Raw genomic sequence first — 23671 nt, forward strand, 5'->3', positions numbered from 1 at the left:
GTCTGATACCATTCGTTTTAGTTTATCGTTTTCAGGAGACAAGATTTCAACAACGTCACAGAGGGATTTTTTAATGAACTCCCCTTCACTGTATGGCTTTTTGGCCCGTGCAATGTTCCAAGCCAGTTGATATGATGCAAGCGTTACAGTCTCTGAGTGCTTTGTAAATTTTTGGAAAAACTTTGCCTGCTTTTCTGTCTGACTTTTCAAGGTAACCAACTTGTGCTTGCAAAGTTCAGTCCCTTTTGAAAATTCCTGGTCGATGTTAGCATGGAGTGAGCTGAAGGTTTGAAGCCTTAAAATGCGACAAGGACACCTGACATATAAGGCGGAATGGCTTTCCACTACGTTCAACAAAAAAATATAAATTCTCTCACTCTGTCAAAAACGTCCTGTGTTCATCTTCATATTTTCGTTTTCCTGTGCATTTTTTCCCTGCCATTTTGAGCGCGAAAGGTTTACTCAAATGATTTTACTCTTACTGAAAAACTGCGCACATGCGCATTTGACGAAAATACCGTATTGCACTCAAGCGAAGCGAAACTTGGATATTATAGCGACCCTACAGTATGTGCTAAATGTTACTGGATGTTACGCTGTCTAGAGATTAAAATTAGAGTGTATGATTTCCCATTGTCCGCGAATGCATCAGGATGGATGAGAGAGCGAGGGGGAGGGGAGTGAGAGTGAGGGGTGAGCGGAGGTTTGTGTGAGAGCAGATGGCAAACGACTGGAAAGAGTAAGGCTGCAAGAGAAACAAAGACTGTTTTTTGTTTGTGTTGTTTTTGCGTGGTTACGGCCAACAATAATGGCGTGCTGCTGTTGTCAATAATTGACAGTTCATTTGACTACTTTTTGTCATTATTGCACGTCTGGCAAAATGCGACTATATGAACGTAAGAGCCGCATGGAACCGATCAAGGAGCCGCATGCGGCTTCCGAGCCGCGGGTTGGCCATCCCTGGTTTACCGTTTGTCGGCTGCTGAAGCATGCTGTCTGTGTGTTCTCCATTCGCTTTAAGCACATCCAGCTCCAGGGAGTCGGAGGTCAATGACAAAAGCCTAACCTTCCTTAAACTGGAGGAAAACCATCATCTTAACCTCCAACAAACCACGGGAGGAGTCGCCTGCTTCGGCAGCTGAACGCTGAAATGAGCTACACTTACATAACATTTTCACACCAAAAGTATTCCACGTGGAAAAGAAGAGAAAGAACCAGCAAACCTTGTGCATTTCATTATTACTATTATTAATGAAGAGTCAAGAGTCAAAGAGAGGAGTTCAATCCTCTCTGGGCAGCAGAAAAAACACTGAAGTGTTAATAAAATGGAAATAATAGCAATAATCAGAAAGATGAAGCAAAATTTCACGAGCTTCAAGGCCAGACAGATTCCAAAAAGTGTGTGACTTTATGAGAACACTTTCAAAAACATAAACCTTCAAAGTACATCCTGTTTGGCGTTTATGTGGCTGAGCAATAATGCAACCCACCTGTTGAGCCAATGAGAAGAGGTCCTGATGGAGAGCTAGAACTGCTCGGTAAAAAGCGCCGTCGTGTGTGTCTCTGGGGATCATACATGTATACTCCTCCATGCTATCCCAGTGTCCTGGAAAAACAAGAAAACTGGTTGATAAATAACTAAAGACCATGTGGTGTAACCCTGCACAGCGTTGGTGTCTGATTGATGACTGAAGAGGGAACATGGCCGTTACCTAGACCCCAGGCAGCTGCAGCGGCCATACGCGCCATCTTGGCCTGAGTCTCTTCACTGACCAGCGTCCACTCTTCACAGCACTGCTGGTGCAGCTGACCCCTGGAGAACATCAGGCACCCACATCAGAAAAAGGCCATCCCAATTTGACCCCTACCACCTTCGCAGAAATAAACTCAGTCACCACATTTCCATCCAGAATTTTTCTGCACATTTTGAAAACTTGAAAAAATCTTCCTACATTTTATGGGAAAGTTTTTACGCTCGCTTCAGGTGGTTTTAGGATTTTCTGAAGAAGAGTTAGGGTAAAGGGAAACGCAATAAGTTCTGACATAGCGACTGTTCCCCAGGGTTTGCTCTAGTGTATCATTAGCATGGCGGGCCACCAGGCTTTATTTGCCCCCCCACCAGGCTAAGCATTGTTTTTATTATTGTTATGATCTATAGAATTAAGCTAAGTCTAGAGGTGATGCCTTGAACTAGGGGGCACCATCCCTGCACCTGTCTGTTGGTCTCACACTGTTAATTCCCAGTTATGATGGCTGTTCATGCAAATCCAAAACTTTCCACTTTTTGAACACAAAAACATGGCGGGCTGCTGGTGGACTTCCACAGCGCCCCCAACACTGGGCTCAGCAGGTTTTCTGGAGGAAACCCATTTCCCGACTTTTGTGGATCTGTGCATCAAAAATGTCCAAGTCCAAACCTCCAGGACAGAGAAGCGGGCCTTCTAGGATGGAAGCAGTGGAGCCAGGGGTTCATTAACGGAATATTTCCTGTTTACGCAAAGAAAGGCAGAAAGATGGAAATTATTCTGTGACGTGAAAATCTGAAGGCCATCGCCTTCCCCATATCTGGCACATGTGGGTGCTAACATCAGGCTAACGTTTGCTTGGTTGCACTATAAGGTCAGTTTGCATGTTGATGTATTGCTGTTACATGGACATGCAGGGATTTATGGCAGGACAGGACTGATACCATCTGGTAAAATACTAAATGTTGCTGAAACATGAGAAATATCAAGTAAACGGTTGTCACGGTCGCCTAGAGACAGAAAACAAACATGGGGCTGCTCTTAACATCTCTTGCTAAAACTTTCACCTGGTTCCTCATCGCGTCCTCAGAACAGACTCAGAACTCTTGCAATAAAACAGACGTAACGTGAGCAGGAAGATGCATCAGAGAGGATGACTATGTGGTAAATTTCAAAACATGCCAGTGAGTGTTTTAAACGGATGGGTTGACATGAGACAGAATGGATGAGGGGAGAAACAGAAACAGTGCCGACACACTGAGCATCAGAACCACAGCTTCTCCACAATCAGCTCCTGAAACTGACATGATGTTTGACATGAGTAATTCTGTTTTCTGCTGTGCTTTCAGTGGAACATTGTGGTTTGATTTTCATGAATGTTGATTTTAAATTATCATTAATACAGCAGTATCAGCCCCGTGAGTTTTATTTTCAATAGCTTAACTGTTACATGTAGTGTCTATTTTAGATTTACAGTAAAAAAAGAAAAAGAATAACTTATGAAGATTGGAATATGCAAATAGTTATTAATAGTTAATATAATTTTCAGGCAGGACAGGCCAACTGGTTGAAATAATTTGTTATTGTTAAAGGAAAGGTCAGAAAAATAAAGACACCTGAAAAAAATGTAATCTGTTTTTGTATGTATTACATATTCGGTCAATAACAATATGCCATAACTGGTTAAAAACATGATTTACTTTGTGTTAATTCAAAATTATTTCCATTTTACATGTAGTTTTGTCGACTAAATTGACAGCAGATTTAGTTGACAAAAATTTTATCATAATTAGTTGACTAAAACTAAGACTAAAACAAATCTGATGACTAAATTATGACTAAAACTAAATGACATTTTCGTAAAAAGGCTACACTAAATAAAGTTAGAATAACAAATGCTGTGTTAAAATTAACATTGGAAGTTGTTTTGCTTGGCCTGGTTGAAACACGCCTTGATTGCATTTTGTTTTTTGAGACATTTTAAAAATTAGCTTTAAATTTGCATGAGAGTTTGATGGAAACATGGCTGGTGAGCTGAATGATTCATCTTGATGATCGGACAGATCAGCCACAGATAGTACTGTGACACTGCAGGAATGCTACAAAGCAGCAAAAAGAAAAAACTCATGGCAACTTCCAGTATTGGCTTTCATGTATGAGGGCTATAATGGACAGCATGCCAAATGTTAATTTCTTTTTACTAATACATACTGTTCACATTTACTTTTGCTGTTAATGATTGTACTAAAAGCAACGTTAGCTGAAACAGACGAGCGCTTCTGGCTGCAGATGTAAGAAAACCTCAGCAGAGATAAAAAACCAAGCTTTCTATCACATCTTCCATGGTTTATTTCTATTTCCTTGTTGGCATAAAAAACCCCATCTCAAACCATTCATCGTTTCAAATGGTTTGAGACTGAGCATAGTAAAACAAACAGATGTGTCCTTAGGGGAAATGTTTGTGTAACCAAGACTAATTATTCAACAAAGATGGATTGATTGTGCTTCAGATCAAACTGGCTACATGTGTTTAACAGGCAGGAAGCTGGAAGAGGCAGAGGAGCAGTCTGAGGAAAGGACCGCTTGGATGGGGGTCACTGAAGCCGTTTTCCATCTGTCTGTTACATAACTACATAAACGATCTGCTTACTGTGTGCATGTGTGTGTACAGTAGATTATTACTCAATTAGAAACAAGTGTTTAATCATCAGTGGTAGTGACGGTTCAAACTGCTGACCTTCCCTCCATCCAAACCACGTAAAGGTTCATGGTCAGGTAAATAGCGGTAAATATCGCTACAGACCCCACACATCCTGTACACATACCATTTCATCGATCACCATAACAGCCATTAGCTGCAGCCCTAACTAATACATCATTATACAAATCTGTCATCAAAGGCTGAGTGTAATAAGTATTTTACTAATGCTCTTGGTATTGTGATGAATATTAGTGCTTCAAGGAGGCAAACAAATAAAAGCAGGACTGAGTTATTCTACACTGGTCACAGTTTCTTCAAAACAATTAGATTTTTGAAACCTTTAATCACATAAAAACCAGAAACACTTATGGGACCCAAACGGAGGAGATTACAAAAGGTTTTATTCATGCCACACATTATCTGATTGGAGAGGTAATAAAACATGCGGGGGTCGTCTAAAAGTTGAAGAGTCTAAAAGCAAAGTGATTGTGTTGCATAATTAGTACCATAAGTGTCCAAATTAATTCTCATTGTCAATTAGTATCAAGTAGTCCTATAAAAAGTATCCTATTTTAGTAATTATGCATGTTAGACATAACTTGTGGAAATTTCATCAAATTTAGGGTTCATTATGAAATGTTCAACAGCAGTCTGACTGGAGGTTTTAAACATGAACTTGAACAAACAGTTAAACTTACTGACACAGTTCCAACTTCAGCTTGACATGCAGGTTTATGGCTAAACTGAGGTTCTGGAGTCTAATGTGTTTGGCAGCTACAGCTTGGAGGAGAGAGTCACCAGCTAATTTTGACAATAGCCGAGTTTTTCTTCTTGAACATACAACGTGTTACTGGATCAGTGCTTCCGTGCGTTTAGTGAGTGTCTCAAATCCCCAGTTGCTTGAGGAAGATCCCTGCGACTGGCTGGGCTGCCTTAGATATAAAATCTTTCACAAATTTAAATATTGACACAATACTTATTTTATTAGAAGAAAAATCTAATAATACTGAACTGAATATATATTTCTGTAGTCAATCAGATTGTTTGGTAAAGTGCCTTGAGACGACATTGGTTCTGAATTGGTCCTATATAATTAAAAACTAAGGTTAACTAATCAAGTTTTTTATTTTTAAAGTGTGTATTGGATTTAAATGGGACATGTTCAAGCTTTTAAACAATATTTAACATCAACAGTGATACTAAATTCAAGATAAAAACATTTAATAAAACCCACGTGGCAAAATTCTATGGCAGATTCAAGGTAAGTCAAATTTTTATAAACAACACTGCAGCCTGAACTAACCTGTCTTTGTTGCCCTGGTAACAACACAACAAGCTGTTCTTCCACCAAAACTGTTCCAGTTAGTTTCCAGAGAGCCACTTACCAGCCACAGTAACATTTGATCTTCACTCTAACAGACATAAATTGCACTTTAACAATAATTTTTCCAGTTTTAGGTAAATAACTGGAAGACCTGCACAATGTCAATGTGTAACCATATGTAGCTTCATCCTGGCTCACCACTATGTCATCTGGTAAATCCTCTCCAGCTTCTATCCATCCAGATGCAAACACAAAACTTGAGGTGGGATGAAATATTATCTTGTAAAGCTTCGGAATCATTTTCTTATGAATCGTAGACTGCCCCCAAAAATGGTTACATAAGCAAATCAAGGTCTGGTTTGTGTCATAAATTCCTTGGCGATCCATTGATATGGACTCTTTGGACATCCTGTGACTTCATTTTTTCCTAGAGATGTCCTTCCACACTGAGTGAGGGTGTTATGAAGTCAAGCCTCAGCTGTGGTGAAGTCTCACTTCAGTTTCTTACAGGCTCTCCATGTCAGTAAACACATTTCCTAGTAAAACTGCGTCGGTCAAATCAGAGCGACCACAGGGGAGACCAAATGACAGGACTCATTAGAACAGGTTGCGTAATCACAGAAAGTCAGGAAAAGTGGGAGATGAAACAGCCAAAACCTCAGACGCTGACTTTATTTGTTTCAGCTGAGGCTCGACCAAAAGCCCAAGAACCCCAAAACTCCAATCTTAAATCAAAAGCTAAAGTAAACGTGTGGATGTGGTATGTCTAACGAATGACATACCATTCTCCCAAGGCCTCCAAGCAGCGCATCCTGCCCAGGATCAGCTCCGGATCCTCTTTGTTCATGTCGATCTTCTTGTCATAAGCCACTAGGGCGTCCTCCCACTCATGAAGCTTCTCATACCAAGTGGCTTGGATTTCCTACAGAAAGAAATATACACACAGTAGGTAGCAGATTAAAAAAACACATACATACTTCAGTTTTAGTTTAACCTTCCCTCTCCATTTAGACAGATTGATCTATGCCTTATTGTCCACAAGGGAAAATTTGTCTAAGACACCATCACTAAACAAACCTGCTAAAACAACTAAATACACTGGCAACAATAAAAGTAATGTGAGCACTACAATTAAATTAGAAACACATAATACACATTCCAGCAAGTAAACAAACCAACATCATTATTAACACATGGACTTGATTACTTGGGAACCTGAATGATTATTGAACTTTTCCCAAAGAGAAGGAAAAGTATGTTAATCAAGTTATTGATTTTTCAAAAATAATCAAGTTTACAGTCAAAATAGTCAAATGCACAGTCAGTTTACAGTCAAAGATAGCTAAGGCAATCCATCAATGTGGCTTTATTGGCTGGATAAAGAGTTTTTGATGAGTGGGTTCTGTCATCAGCTCAGGGACCCATCAACCTTAACAACAGGGACCGCTTCCTGATGCCTTGTTGTTAAAGTAATTGAAAGGAAAAGCTTGCATCCTCCCACATTAAAGCTTTCCAAATGGTCAACTCATAAACACAGTTATTCTGCACGTCACAGTGAAGCTATTTTTAATGAGTCTTTTCTGAGCTTTTACAGAAGGCAAAAATGCTTCTCTCAAGCACAGAAAGAACCACGGATCCAGAACTACACACTCGCTAAGGTGGGGCATCAAGAAAATACTGCTCACAGTTTAGAACAAAAGCACAATCCAGTTTTGTATTTTAACATTATAAATAACATTCTAGCCCCACCCGAGAAGCAACAAATACTACACTAATAAATTGCACATATTCACAACAACATTTCCACATTTTATCACCTACCAAAGTCTGATGCACAATCGACATCCGCAAAGAACAGCAATGGACAACAAAGCTGCTTCTCTCGGCCCACTGGGGGTTTATTTCTGCTTCTAAATGATCTGATTGGACGCTGGAAAAACTATTGTTGTGTTGAAGTTGTGCTAGAAGGAGCTAGCCTATGACTAAAGATATTCAAGCCTAAAATAGCATCTCAATGCAAAAAAGTCCTCAATGTTAATGCCTTCTACTTATGTGAAAGATACAGTAAATATAAAAATACAAATCAGAATATTTCAGATCAAAATGTGTACATTTCTTAATGGTAAAAGTAGAGACCACATCTAGTAAATCTTATAAACCGGGTTCAAAGGAGAAAAGCAAGATTCTCTTTATTTCTTATGTAATATATGTGGAAACTATGTCTGGTCATGTCCAATTCATGTCTATCGTTGGACAATCATTTCATATGAAGATCAGGCCCATCCACAATTAAGATGAAATACGCCAGAGCACTGCTGGAAATACTGAGGAGGTATAAACTGTCAGCTTGTACAGGAAAGAACGCCAGAGAGAAAAAACACTTGCCTGGAGGGAAAGAGAAAATATTCAATATTTAACTTTAATAGTAGACAAACTATTACTGTTATGATAAAAGTTCTGTTTGTATTCCCAGGGATAAAGCTTTAAATCCTTTCAAAGCTTTAAAAAAGACCCAGTTGAAGAGGCACTTAAAATATTTGCAAAGTGCAGGAGAAGTCAAACATTCAGTCAATTAAAGAAAAAAACCTTCTTCTCCTTGCCCTTTGCTACAGATTAATAAGGCAGATGGCTTTTCCACATGCTGCACATTAACAACAATGTGTTCATAATGTGCAGCACATGAAAAAGGAAAATAACCCTAAAGATCTACCATCTCTGTGTCCAAATATGTACATGAGGAAGACATGTAGAGCAAAACATGTCCAATGCAGACCACTGGATGCTTACATGTACTGTAGGTCAAAACAGTAAAAGGAGAAATGTGGTCCGAACGTGTGTGAACTCTTGCAACCGTTAGCAGTGACAAAACCAAATCCTAGATGTTGAGTTCTGTTCATCATGAAATAATATACTGTATACATCTGAATATTTGCTTCATTAGCAACATAACCAACTTCCAGGTGCCTTTTGTATATAGAAGAGAAAAAAAATGTACTCACCAGTTCACCAAAATGTTTCATTGCATATTCTAGGACTCCTGATGCCGCCTCTGGCTGCTGCAGTTTGTTGTTGATGCTGCAAGATGGAGCAAATAATCTGATAACATTAGTGTCATTTTACAGAGTCTGACCAAAAGGCCCGAGGCCATAACTTCTTCTGCTGGACAGTAAATTGTCCCAGAGATTATTGTGATTAACAATAATATTTCCATTTTGATACCATTTTCAACTAATATAATAATAATAATAATAATAATAATAATAATAATAATAATAATAATAATAATAATAATAATAATGATAATGATAATAATAATAATATGCATTATTGCTCTGACAGATTAAAAAATCATTTAATTTCTAAAAAGCATTTAACACCAGAACTGGAAAATATGTTAAATATCTAAAATAAACAAACAAAACAACAATAATTAAAATTGATTACAAAGTTGTGTAAACAGGGAAAACAGCCAAAAGTGGCAGAAAGTGCAAACTACTTGTGTTTGTAGCGTTTCTCAAAATGCCAGCTTTAAACATTGTTGTCCACATGGAAAGCTAATTTGAATTTATTGCTTATTGTAACAGGCTTACAGATTTCATTTGAGCAGTTTGATCAGTATTAGGCTAGGAGAATGAAAGCAAACGTCTCTTTAAAATCAAACGTTGCATAAATTCAGATTCAGATGACAGTAGAATCAATTCAGGCTCCTGAAGAGCTACCTACAGCAGTTACACACTCATAGCAGAACCACCGCATCTTAACAGCTGCCTCAATGTGTTTTGACACCACAAAACAAATGTTTCGTCTTCCCGCTGAGGCTTATTGTAAAAAGCAAGAATGCCTTCTGATGTTTGTCACACTGCTTCATTGGGTCACAAATTGTTTGTCAAGACACCAGAACTCCCAACTGTAAACCTTCCAGTTTACCCTCCACACACTCATTTTAACCACAAGTCTATTATATTTCCTCAAATGAAAAAGCCATGCGCAGGCCAGTCCAATACATCTGTAAAACGCAGGAAAGAGCACTAGTATACAGGCAAGCTCCTGAGGTCAGCAGGGAAAAAGTTGATAAAAGGTTATTTGAGGTTATAAGTCAAACACCTGGTTGGATGAAAGAGCAAAAACTCGCTGATATAGCATAGAATGGTAGGAGAGAAAGGGAGCAAATGGGTCCTTAAACCAACTAGAGACAATGAACAATCTCCTCTTGGTAACTGTCAAGCTTCTGATCAATGTTGACAACCAAGGTCACATGTGAGAAGGCAAGAAGAAGATAGTTCTCAGACTGTGTTTCTTCTGAGGCAAAAACACAAGTACAGAAGCTCAGTGAAGTCTGAACAAAGGAGAAATACTCGGGATAAACTGAAATTACAAGTGGTGGGTAGACTGTGTGAGATTATCAACCATTTAGCATAATTAGCTCAGCTTCAGACTACTGTTTGCCATCATTTCACTAGCATTCTATGAACAAAGAAAAAAAATTACCAACATATTTATATTTAACTTGTCCCTGTACCTTTTACCACTTAACAGATGAGTCAGTCAGCAGCAGCTCTAACTCACGTCCCTCCTGACCTCTCCTCTCCTAAGTGAAATTAAAGCTGCAGTATGTAACTTTGATAAAAATATATTTTTTTACATATATGTTAAAACTGTCATTATGTTGTGACAGTATGGTATAGAAATAATCTGCGAAAAAAATATTTCATCTGCTTTCTCCCAGTACTATCTAGAAACAACCAATCACAGGCAGGAGAGTTTTACTGCTGTCAATCACAATCTCGTGTGGCTGCTCACTCCATCCCCTTGCTCTGTGCTGTGCTGTAGGTAGCAATAACAATAAGTTGTTTCTCTATCATTAGCACATTTAGTAGTGAGTGAATGAGGTTGCTTGACAGCACTAAGATCCTCCTCCTGGCTCTGATTGGTTGTTTTTGGCCAGAATGTTGCATTACTTTAGCCAGTAATAGTAGTTCAGGGAGGAGGTGGAGGAGATTGATTGTTTTCACAGATTATCTGTCTCATAACAAACTGTCACAACATGGTGACAGCTCTAACAAATATGGAGAAAACATTTTTTATTAAAGTTATGTATTGCAGCTTTAATAAAATACAACTACATAGCATTTTTTGAGAAGTCTGGATTGCTTCATGTATATTTTGCACATTGCCTATGACTGTTGCTGGTGGGGAGAGACATTTCAGTATCTAAAACTAATAGAAAAAATGCAAGCAACCTACTTGCAAACTGTATGCTGACTGTTTCATGTAAAATTCATGAGCAGTAAATATTGTGCTAGTATCAGTATTGAGAAAAAGAAAGCAAGGCAGTTGCAAGCCTTTAAAATTGTGACGCTTTTGATGGGTAAAATAGACTTAACAGCAGCTGCGGAGGTGGGGGGGGGGGTTAATTTTTTGTCATGGGGCCCAAGATTCCTGGCGGCTCCCCTGGGTACTCCCATAAATATGTTGATGTACGATTGAGATATTTTATTATCTTGTAGCACAGTGAATACTGTATGATTCTATATACATGTCAAATTCACTTTTGAATTTCCACACACCCATTAAACATTGTATTTAGTATTAGCTAAATTTACGATACAATAAATAAATAGTCTCTTTACTGCTCTGTAGTGCTTCAGAAGAGGACTGCAGTAAATGTATCAACAATAAGACCTACTGACTACTGAGTGAATTTATAAACAATTTAACTTTATAAAAAAAGCTTTGGCAATGGCTAAAATTTTTCAAATACATTATCAATACAAACAACCTTTGATCATAGATCAACTGATATTAGCTCTAACACCTTAAAGCTGCAGTAGGTAACTTTTATTTTAAAACAAAAGGTTTTTTTTACATATTTGATAAAACTACCATGTTGTGATAGTATAACATCAAACAGATGATCTGAGAAGAAATCAAGTTCCTCCACCTCCTCCCAGTGTTACTATTGCAGTCGACAGTAATGCACCGCTCCAACTAAAAACAACCAATCAGAGCCAGGAGGAGGGTCTTGGCACTGTCAATCACGCTCATGTGTGCAATGCTAAATATGCTTATATGTCAGATAAACAACTTGGCGTTACAGGAAAACTGTTTTTCTGTCGTTATTGGCGGCTAGCCTTAGTATTCATGGCTGGCTCTGCTATTGAGAAAAAGCTGCAGCATAGCAAGCATGAGGGCAAGGGGAGGGCTGTGAGCAGCACATACTCAGGCATGACTGACAGCAGTAAGACCCTCCTCCTGGCTCCTACTGGCTGTAGAATGTAAGAGTAACTCAATGAAGAGGTGAAGGAACTCAATTTCTTCACAGATTATTTGTCTCAAATTTTAATCGTTTCAACAACGATTTTTTATAAAAGTTACATACTGCAGTGGAGAAGGAAGCTTCCAACAAACGTAAACATCAAGTGTGTTAAAACTGCAGTGGAGATGGAAGATCACACCACCTTATTCTCAACGTCACCAAAACAAAAGAAATCAGTGAAGAAGATCCACATCACAGCTGCCAGCCAATCATGGCTGACCAATGAAACTGGAAGTTCTGAGGGAAGGAAACGGAGCATGCTCAATGTGGGATACTGAGTGAATGCTGGAAAGACATACTGATTCAGTAATGTCAAAAATATATTCATTCATATACTGTTAAATCATATATTGTTCTTTACTCCATTAAAGAATACCAACTCTGTGCTGTATCGTCTTTCATTTTTGAAGTTTCAAGTTGTTCTACTGTATTCAACATTTTTAATTTTGGGAGGGATTACCATTATAAAAAGTCAATATCAATCAACTATTTTTCATATGCTAAATTACAAAAAACAAACTTCTAAAGGTTTTCACACAAATACATGCTTGGTCTCTAACATGACTAGAGAAAGTGCAGAGGGATAACAAAAAAGGATTTTTGGATTATACATAGAATATTTTGTTCTTTTGTTTTTGATCAAATAAGTTTAAGAAGCAGGTAAAGAAATTGAAGCACACTGAATCCAGACGTGAAAAGAAAGTTAATTCACATAAAATTTTGTTTTAATTTTTTATTTTATTTTGTTTGGATAAAAACTTATGTGAACTCATACATGCATTATTAACCAATTGCTCCTACTCCATGCTGAATGGAAAAACTACAGAAGCAGTGTGACACTTGTTCCCATTGTAGGAACCAATCATGCAAAAACTAGTCAGAATGCAATCAATAACATCTCTGGTGGAGAGAAACAAATTGATCAATGTAGAACATGGAAGGCGGTCCTAACGCTGTGCAGACTGTTGGAGAACAGATGAATCGAAAAGTCATTTCTAAAACACAGACCCCCGGCTGAAGGGCACTTGGATAAATGATTAGGGAATGGAATCGCTAAGATGAGCTCATATTTATGAGAAAACAAGTCAACCAACTTGTTGACTTGTGGAGAGAGGCCACTAAGAGGCAGAATTAAGAACGGATGACATCAGCGTTCAGAGCCAATTCTCAAACGAAAACTGAAAAAACAAGCCATGAATTAATGAACTGAAAAACAATCTCACTTGTTGAGCCGGACATTTGTAAAAGAATGACTGAGTTTTGACAGGAAATTATACTAGACTACTAATGTTGGTAAGAAACAGACATGACTAATGAAGGCTCATTCTTTTCTAATAAAAACAAGCCAATAAAAAATAAACTGAAACAGAAAAAGAAATCAGAGAAACTAAATCCTTGAGTCATTTAAGCATAAATCTGGTTTCCTTGAAGAGCTTAAATCTTCCAACTGCAGCCAATTTTCACTCCCAAACTGTTGGGATCTGCTACATACAGTATTTGGCATAAAATAATCATTAAAAAAAATCATATTAACTATTGATAATTTTATTGAGTACACCATACAACATGTGCACCTGAAACCAAATTTGTACATTAACTGTTTTAAAAACCACCTAACCATTTTTTTTTCTTTTATTTTTGCTCACTGACATTAGTTTAAATTAAACTTTTCCAGTTTTACGTCAGTTAGAATACTGGTTTGGAATATTGTATCAATATTCCAAACGCAAGGTTAGTTAGATATTTAGAGATTTGGACATCCTTAATGAGCTTCTTCCAATAGTTTAATGAAATTCTGAAAAATTCAGTCTGTTCTTTTCTCAAGATGCCATGAAATCTGTAAAGTGCAGCAGTCCCTCCCATAGCATGACGTTTCCTTCCCCATACTTCACTGATAGGATGGTGCTCTGTGGCTCCAAATGTAACGACAGTCATTATGGAAAAAATGCCTGAACTGTAGTGTCATCAGTCCACACATTAACCTGTCATCATTTTTTGGATGATAATTTGTCCCAGAAGTTGTAACAATAATGTTATTATTGTTACAATAATATTGTTGTTTTGAGATCATTTTCAGGTAATTTAATGGTAATGGCAAAATAATCCATGAACATATTCTCAGAAATTAATAAACTTTAAATTCTAATAAAGATTTAACATTGGAAGTAGAAGACATTTTAAATATCCAAGATAATTAAACAGAAACAATGAAATGAATTATGAAGCAGCAGCAGCAGAAGACTGAAGACTTTATCATCCAGGTTTTGTAAGAAAAAGAGAGAAACGATAAAAATGATAAATCATGCAAATGGAAATATAAGCTTGTTTTGATTGACCTGTGACTAATTGATTTATTTCGTACTGTGACAGGCCTAACCAGAGGACATCTCCAAAAGTTAAGGTTCAGTTATTCCAAGAGTTCTTTAGCAAACTGTAATGTAGCTTGTTTATGTTGCTCTAAGATTTGTAGTTTCTTCCTGTGAGGATTTGGGTTTTCTGTGTTTTTATTTAGTTCCTGTCCACCCCTTGATTGATCCCAGCTGTGTCCTGTTTCCCCTGATTACCTTCCCTGTGTATCTAATCCCACCTGTGTCCCCTGCTCCCTGTCGGATACTGGCAATGTGTTTACCGTCCTGTCGTGCTTTTGTTTAGCACTACCAGTGTCTGTGTTTATCTTGTCTCATCGCTCACCTGTGCTGCCTGGATTTTCTGTACACCATATCATTAAAATCATCATTCATTCTACAAACCTGAGTCCACCGCATCTACCTCACTACCTATAACCACAACTTATGACAGAAGGACCCAACCAAAAGTAAAGGTCAGGCTCGCGACAAGAAAAGATGAGAAGAAAGAAGAAAAAACTACAAATGGACCCAGGAACTTGGACCGCCTTATGTGGGTGGTCAGAAATTTCATCAACACTATGGCTCAACCCTGCTCTGTCCAGACACACTTTGAGGCGGCCACAAATTGTCTCATTGTTCTGCAGAACTCGTCTCCTCGTCACCCATGGATGGACTTGACAGAGCTGATGGAGAAAGCAGATTAGCACAGCCGGGCAGCGCTAGCAATGATTATCGGGGACCCACTGCCACCTAAGACAGATATCTTGGTTTTCTGCTCCTCCTCCACAGCTCCAATCACCCCTGTGTCACAAGGACCAGCCGCACCTCCAGCCCCAGTAAGCGGGCCACCAGCCGCAGTAAGTGCTCCTTCCGAGTTCCTCAGGACTCCGTCCAAGACCCCCAGCGAGTCTCCGTATGCTCTCCCAGAGCCCGATCCAAGCCTGCCCGAGCTCACTGAGCATAGCCTCCACGAGCCCGAGCTGCCAGAACCAGCAGCTAACTCACCTGGACTACCGCTGCTTCCTTGTGGGTCCGTGCGGTCACCTGGCTGCAAGCATCCACCTCTACATGGGTCCGTGCCACCCGGCCGCCCGCCTCTGCCTCTTTGTGGGCCCAGCTGGCCTTTGGGCCACCTGCCTCCGAATCTTCGTGGGTCTAGCCGGTCTCAGGGCCGCCCGCCTCCACCTCTTCATGGGTAAAGAGGGCCTCAAGGCCGATCGCCTCCACCCTTCGTGGGTCCAGCCGGCCTCAGGGCAGACTGCCTCCGCCTCTTCATGGGACTTGCCCCCTGCTCCGTTGCCAGCCTCTGGACCCGCCACCATGGGTCTGCCTCCTTCGTCGCCACCTGCTGGGATTTTTGTGGCAGGCCCCGTCCTGACCGCTTTGTTTACTTTTGGACTGAGGTTGTTTTTTTTTTGTTTCCTTGTCTGTAGACTCTGCCCCCCTGTCAGGTACCCCTCTGCCCACCTTTGTTGGGTTGTTTTTTTGTTGTGGACTGAGTTTGTTTTCTTTGTGTTTATTTGGACTCTGAATCTCTGTCTGGCATCCATCTGCCCACCCTGGTTGGGTTGTTTTTGTTTTGGGCATCTTGAAGCTGCCCTTGAGGGGGCTGTACTGTGACGATTTGGGTTTTCTGTGTGTTTATTTAGTTCCTGTGTCATCTTGTCCACCCCTTGATTGATCCCAGCTGTGTCCTGTTTTCCCTGATTACCTTCCTGTGTATTTAATCCCACCTGTGTCCCCTGTCCTCTGTCGGATCCTAGTCGTGTCTTTACCATTGTGCTTTTGTTTAGTACCACCAATGCTGCCAGTGTATGAGTTTGCCTTGTCTCATCGCTCACCTTTGCTGCCTGGATTCTCTGTACACTTCCTCAATAAAATCATAATTCGTTCTACAAACCTGGGTCCACCGCGTCTACCTCACCACCTCTAACCGCAACTTATGACACTTCCTTTGTGAGTCACCATGTATGAATTTGTTCTACTGTGGGTAATCATACTTTCTTACTAGCTCCAGTCAACACTTTACAAGGCATTTCTGCATTGTTCTGGACTGGTTACAGGTTTGGGATATAAAGAGTGAGAACAAAAAGAGGAAGTAAAAGAAAATAAAACAGCAAAAGTAGCACAGAAAATTAGACTTGTGGGGGAAAAGCAGACATGTTAAGAAGCTCCTGAGACATGGACCAAGTTATTGTATGCGTGTGAACAATAAACTATAAGCACATTGGAACTCTGCTCTAACAGGCACCTCCAGGGAGCTTCACCTTCCGGTCAAAAGGTCAGCAGAACAAAAAGTCTCCAGCAGTCCAAGAAGGAAAAAAGACCCAACGTTCACCTCGTTGGAATGCTGTTATTGCTATGGTGAAACAGATGCACAAACTGAAGCTTTAAACATCACATTTTGAAAACAGATGTAGAGTATCATTGATACGTTTGTTTCATAGAGCCATGTCTGCTGATTTTTGCCTTGAAAGATGGAAAAAAACAGCAGACACTAACTTATTCTTTACAAATTGGATAGTGACTGAAAGCTGCATTTACTGTATGTATCTTGAAACCAAATGAAAGTCATTCTAAATGCATAAAGACACAAGACAAAATTACAGTTATTCCTATATCCAAAGCCAAACAAAATTAACTGGCAACAAAATTGAAAAAATATCAAACAGAACCCTCTAAATGTTGGCACAAGTGGCTTTTGTTCCAACCGGTTAATGTCTCGGAGTCACGAAATCTCTCTCCGAGGCAAAGTTAAAGGGCAGCGGCGCTTACACCAGAAAGCTATTCACAAAGGAGAGCACTGAGTCAGTCCTCTTACTCTGTACTGTTGTTTGTCCCAGCTTTTGGGGTTTATAGGATGGCACATGGACAGGAACAACTTGAGTATTCAGTACAGGACAACAGACAACAGCTGGCAGCCATGCCTGGCTTAGACGACCAGACTTCTGGATGGCCTTGCAATGTCTGAAGTCTACCACTCTTAAAACTGGAGGATACACCACCACATACCATGGCCCTCATTACTGACAGTATGGAACAGTTTATTTTACCTCTAAACGTGACCAGCTTTAACAGGGATACTGAAGACTGCTTAGGGTATTATTTTGAAACTTTACAGCAATTTGGCTGATTGCCTCCAGTGTCCAAGTCCGAGTTGAATGATGATTTTATAATGCCTTATAAACGTAGAACTACATGTTATTTTCCACTCTCGATGACTTTCCAGATGAGAAAATTGTAAATAACCTTCTAGCCCAAACGTTTACAGCAGAGTTACCATTTTACTATTATAGCTCATACACTGTCATTACATCCAACAGCTTTAGATGCCTACTGGACTTACAGGATTTATAGCTGTTCACTGTATAAAGTGAGGGTACCTTTTAAAAAAAATCTCAAGATTGAACGGCCAGTTAAAGGTTGTGTCATGGCACAAACTGATGTACAACAACTTCATGCCTTGTTCAGGTAGGTATCATCATGCTACCAACATGCTATCATCATGCTACTATCATGTTACCAACATGCTGCCATCATAATACAATCATGTTACCATCATGCTACCAACATGACAGTATGATGTCATGCTATCATGATGTTAACATAATTTGTTAATGTTTGTTAACTTAACATTAACAAAGACACAGTGGGACGGATCATCCGGGAAATGATGGACACAGATGATGGCCATCATGCTGCCATCATGTACATTCATGCTACCAACATACTGCCAACATTCTGTCATCAAGCTACCATCATGTTACCAACATGCTACCAACATGCCATCATCATGTTACCATTACGCTAACATTATGCTACCAATATGCTACAAACATGATACCAACATGCTAACATCATGCTACCAACATGCAGTGATGGCATAGTTTGTAATGATTTGGGTGGTGAGGCAGAGGCAGCAGACCCACGGTAAGATGAATAAGAAGGTTTAACTAGAAAATTTCGGAAGAAATTTAGCCGGGGCCTGCCAAGGCGCGCCCGTCGGTTTGGGCCCGGCGTTGTCACGCTACAAATTGGCATCGACGCTAAAGAACGCCGCAACGTAATCAGTAGCATGCGGAGAACCGCAAGAACGTTAAGTAAGGCGGACGTGCACCATTCAGTATGATTTAAAATGTTGTCAAGGCTTTTATTTTGGAAGTTTTGTTAAACTTCATTTCAAAGGGCCAAACTAATCCCATGTGTAATAGTCATTCGGTTAAATCAGTTATATAATGCTCAACAGAGCAATTATCTGATTTAAAAATATTCAAGGGTTTTATTTTGAAATTTTCAGTATGCTTCATTTCAGAGGGCCAAACTATTCCATTGTGTAACAGTGCTTTGGATGAAAAGTCATATAAAGCCAAAAACAGCAATTACCTGAGGTAAAAATATTCAAGGCTTTTATTTTGAAATCATTATTATGCTCCATTTTAAAGTTCCGAACTAATCCCATGTGTAACAGTGCTTTGGATGAAAAAGTCATATAAAGCCAAAAAGAGCAATTACATGATGTACAAATATTCAAGGCTTTTATTTTGAAATTTTCAGTATGCTTAATTTTAAAGTTCCAAACTAATCCCACGTGTAACAGTTACTGAGTTAAATCAGTTATATACAGCCCATAGCAGCACGTAGTTCTAAAGGCCAGTTCAGTCAACCTCTGTTTCAACTGAGTGTTCCACTATATATAGAACTACAGTGATGCGTATTTGTAGTCCTAATCAGCAGCCAATAGCCTCTTGAGTTCCGTTGCTATGGTAAATAATGGTCTCAGCAGGGTGTGAACTGCTGACAGAGGCTGAGACAGACACTCTCTTTGAGCCAACAAGTTTTACTGGAAAAAAGCATTGGAAACAAATCCTTCCTGTTCGGGAACCGTAATAGATATTCGAAAAGCGTTTGAAGCGTATGAGAGGGCTATGTGTCTTCTGCGATAGTCCCGAGATTCATATCTGTACCTCACTCAGAGCATTTACAGCGATGAGAGAAAGAAATGTTGTGCCCAGATCTGAAATTCTAGTGAAATACATGGGAGAAAGCCTGAGACAGCCTCAGAAAATCCTGTCGCATGACTATGCTCTGAAGCACCGTGACAGAAAACCGTACGGTCTAGATAAATTTCGAAAACATTTTACCGGAGCAGACAGGCGTATCAATGTCAGGACCGATTTTGATACAAATCGTGCGATATTTGTGAGCGTGATGGCGATTTCAAAATTATTTTGGGCTCAAAAAACCTCTTCATTTCTCACTCTAGCCGAGATGGGCTGTCACTCTAATTTTAGGAAAAATGAGAAACTTTGGGTCGCTTAGAGGCAAATTGTGGACAAACCGTAACTGTTATTGACGAGCCGTCTTCACTTTCGAAGAGATCACAGACGTATCTACAAAATGAAATTTGAATGGCATTTCTACGTGAATTAGTGACGACACAGAAAATCCTCAAAAATAGGATATTTCCAGGATTTTTCCCATTGACTTATAATGGGGGTTTTTTCGTAGTTTTTTGCGAATTATGTCGCCACGTTAACCCCAAATCCCACCAAAAGTAATAGCAACAATGGCGTGAATTTTCTGCACGTTTTGATACCTCATTTGTAGGTGTGCACCCAGCGGTATGAGCCGCATTAACGGTTACGGAAGAAAAATAAAGAACTAGAAAATTCCTGAAGAAATTTAACCGGGGCCTGCCAAAGTGTGCCCGTCGGTTTGGACCCAGCGTTCAGATGCTAGAAATTAGCATCAATGCTAAAGAAAGCTGCAATCATATGAATACAATGACAAGAATGTTGACTAACATGTACTTGCACCATTCAGTATGATAAAGTAAGTGTATCAGCTAAAATTAGCAAAAATGCTAATGTTAGCGTGATTGCTGTCACTAGCATGTGGGACATCACTAGGATGTTCTCTATAATGGACTTACTCTATTCAGTATACTAAACATGGCTAATAAGTCAAATAAATAGCTAATAGCTTATTTAAGCTAAAATGCTAATGCTAATGAACTGCCTTGCTGCGCAAGGCAGTTCCCTAACCTCAGAGAAAAAGATAATGCAGAATAATATTATTGCACCGCCTGCGGCGGTGCACTAACCTGAGGTGCATATTGAGGCTTTTATTTTGAAATTTGCAGTAAGCTTCATATTAAATGCCCACAGTATTCCATTGTGTAACAGTGCTTTGGATACAAAAGTGACATAAAGCCAAAAAGACTAATTACATGATGTAAAAATGGACAAGGCTTTTATTTTGAAATTTTTGTTAAGCTTCATTTCAAAGGGCCAAACGAATCCCATGTCTAACAGTCATTGTGTTGAATCAGTTATATAATGCTCGAAAAGCAGTTATGTGATGTAAAAATATTCAAGGCTTTTATTTTGAAATTTTTGTTAAGCTTAATTTTAAATTGCCACACTAATCCCATGTGTAACAGTGCTTTGGATAAAAAAGTCACATAAAGCCAAAAAGAGCAATTATCTGATGTAAAAATATTCAAGGCTTTTATTTTGAAATTTTCAGTATGCTTCATTTCAAAGGGCCAAACGAATCCCATGTCTAACAGTCATTGTGTTGAATCAGTTATATAATGCTCGAAAGAGCAGTTATGTGATGTAAAAATATTCAAGGCTTTTATTTTGAAATTTTTGTTAAACTTCATTTCAAAGGGCCAGATAAATCCCATGTATAACACTCAATGGATTAAATCAGTTATATAATGCTCAAAAGACTAATTACATGATGTAAAAATATTCAAGGCTTTTATTTTGAAATTTTCAGTATGCTTCATTTCAAAGGGCCAAACTAATACCATGTGTAACAGTGCTTTGGATGAAAAAGTCGACAAAAGCCAAAAAGAGCTATTACATGATGTAAAAATTGTCAAGGCTTTTATTTTGAAATTTTTGTTAAACTTCATTTCAAAGGGCCAGATAAATCCCATGTAGAACACTCAATGGATTAAATCAGTTATATAATGCTCAAAAGACTAATTACATGATGTAAAACTTCTCAAGGCTTTTATTTTGAAATTTTTGTTAAGCTTCATTTCAAAGGGCCAAACTAATCCCATGTCTAATAGTCATTTGGTTAAATCAGTTATATAAAGCTCAAAAGAGCAAATACCTGATGTAAAAATTTTCAAGGCTTTTATTTTGAAATTTTCAGTGAGCTTAATTTTAAATTGCCACACTAAATCCATGTGTAACAATGGTTGGGTAAAATCAGTTATAAAAAGCCCAAAACACAAGTAGTTCTAAAGGCCAGCTCAGTCCTCCTCTGTAGTAACTGACAGTTCCACCATGTTGTAGTTCTGACATTAGAAGGGCATTAGAATGTTGTCTGTAATTGACTTACTCCACTCAGTATATTAAACATGGCTAATAAGTAAGAAAATAGCTAATAGCTTATTTAAGGTAAAAGGCTAATGCTAATGAACTGCCTTGCTGCGCAAGGCAGTTCCCTAACCTGAGAGAAAAATATAATGCATGCTAATATTATTGCACCGCCTACGGCGGTGCATTAACCTGAGGGGGATATTGAGGCTTTTATTTTGAAAAAATACATAAGCTTCATATTAAATGATCACACTAATTAAAATGTCTAACAGTGTTTGGGTTAAATCCGTTATTTACTGGCCAAAACAGCCAATTGCTCTAAATGGCAGCTCAGCCCTCTGTTTTAACTGAGTGTTGATTAGAACTACAGTGATGCGTATTTGTAGTCCTAACCAGCAGCCAATCCCCTCCTGTGTTCCATTGCTATGGTTATCAATCCTCTGCTAACTGTCATGTGTGTGTGACACAGAGAGGTGGAAAAAGATTTCTATCTTTGTGAGACACCCCATTGGTTTATATGGAAAAAGCAGTCCGAACAACTCCTTGCCGTTCAGGAACCGAGAGACGTATTGGAAAACCGTTTGAAGCATATGAGAGGGCTATTTGTCTTCTCCCATAGTACCGCGATTCATATTTGTAGCTCACTCACAGTAATTGCAGTGATAAGACAAAAATGGTGCATGCAGAGCTCAGAAATTTTTCAGAAATACATGGAAGTGAACCTGGGAGAGCGTCAGTTATCCTGGCGCATGATTTCGCTCTGAAGCACCTTGACAGAAAACCGTAAGCCCTAGAGAAATTTCGAAAACATTTTACCGGAGCAGGCAGGCGTATCGATGTCATGACCAAGTTTGATACCAATTGGGCGATATTTGTGGGCATGAGGGCGATCTCAAAATTAATTTGGGGTCAAAAATTCTCTTCATTTCTCACTCTAAAAAAGCGGCAGTTGGTGTCAGTTAGGGTCTGCGTTTCGGCAGTTGGAAATTTGGCTCGTTTTTCGCTTTTTACGTCGCCATCGTAAGTCCAATTCCTTATAAAAATAATAGCTCCTATGCCGGGAATAAGCCGCACGTTTTGATACCACTTTTGTGGGTGGGCTCGCAGCGGTACGAGCCGCATTAACGGTAACGGAAGAATAATAAATACTAGACTAGAAAATTTCGGAAGAAATTTAGCCGGGGCCTGCCAAGGCGCGGCCGTGGAGTTCGGGCCCGGCGTCGTCGCGCCACAAATCGGCGTCGACGCCAAAGAACGCCGCGACGTAAGCAGTGGCACGCGGAGAACCGCAAGAACGTTAAGCGAGGCGGACGTGCACCGTTCGGTACGATTTAAAATGTTGTCAAGGCTTTTATTTTGGAAGTTTTGTTAAACTTCATTTCAAAGGGCCAAACTAATCCCATGCGTAATAGTCCTTGGGTTAAAATAGTTATATAATGCTCAAAACACAAGTAGCTGATGTAAAAATATTCAAGGCTTTTATTTTGAAATTTTCAGTATGCTTCATTTCAAAGGGCCAAACTAATACCACGTGTAACAGTGCTTTGGATGAAAAAGTCAAATAAAGCCAAAAAGAGCAATTACGTCATGTAAAATTATTCAAGGCTTTTATTTTGAAATTTTCAGAATGCTTCATTTCAAAGGGCCAAACTAATACCACGTGTAACAGTGCTTTGGATGAAAAAGTCATATAAAGCCAAAAACAGCAATTACCTGATGTAAAAATATTCAAGGCTTTTATTTTGAAATTATTAGTATTCTCCATTTTAAAGTTCCAAAGTAATCCCATGTGTAACATTGCTTTGGATGAAAAAGTCATATACGGCCAAAAAAAGCAATTACCTGATGTAAAAATATTCAAGGCTTTTATTTTGAAATTATTATTATTCTCCAT

At 39.1% G+C, this 23671-nt stretch overlaps 1 protein-coding gene across 1 annotated transcript in view; it reads right to left on the bottom strand.

Moving 5' to 3' along the window:
* Positions 1 to 23671, bottom strand: part of mtor (mechanistic target of rapamycin kinase) — a 166505-nt gene that overhangs the window by 72832 nt on the left and 70002 nt on the right. The window contains exons 29-32 of the mRNA XM_023324507.1: positions 8770 to 8845; positions 6553 to 6692; positions 1713 to 1813; positions 1491 to 1606 (exon numbers count right to left, since the gene is read on the bottom strand). Coding sequence (XP_023180275.1) covers positions 1491 to 1606; positions 1713 to 1813; positions 6553 to 6692; positions 8770 to 8845 — 433 coding nt within the window. The remainder of the gene's footprint in view (positions 1 to 1490; positions 1607 to 1712; positions 1814 to 6552; positions 6693 to 8769; positions 8846 to 23671) is intronic.

Source organism: Xiphophorus maculatus, chromosome 1, assembly GCF_002775205.1.
Source record: "Xiphophorus maculatus strain JP 163 A chromosome 1, X_maculatus-5.0-male, whole genome shotgun sequence".
NCBI lineage: Eukaryota > Metazoa > Chordata > Actinopteri > Cyprinodontiformes > Poeciliidae > Xiphophorus > Xiphophorus maculatus.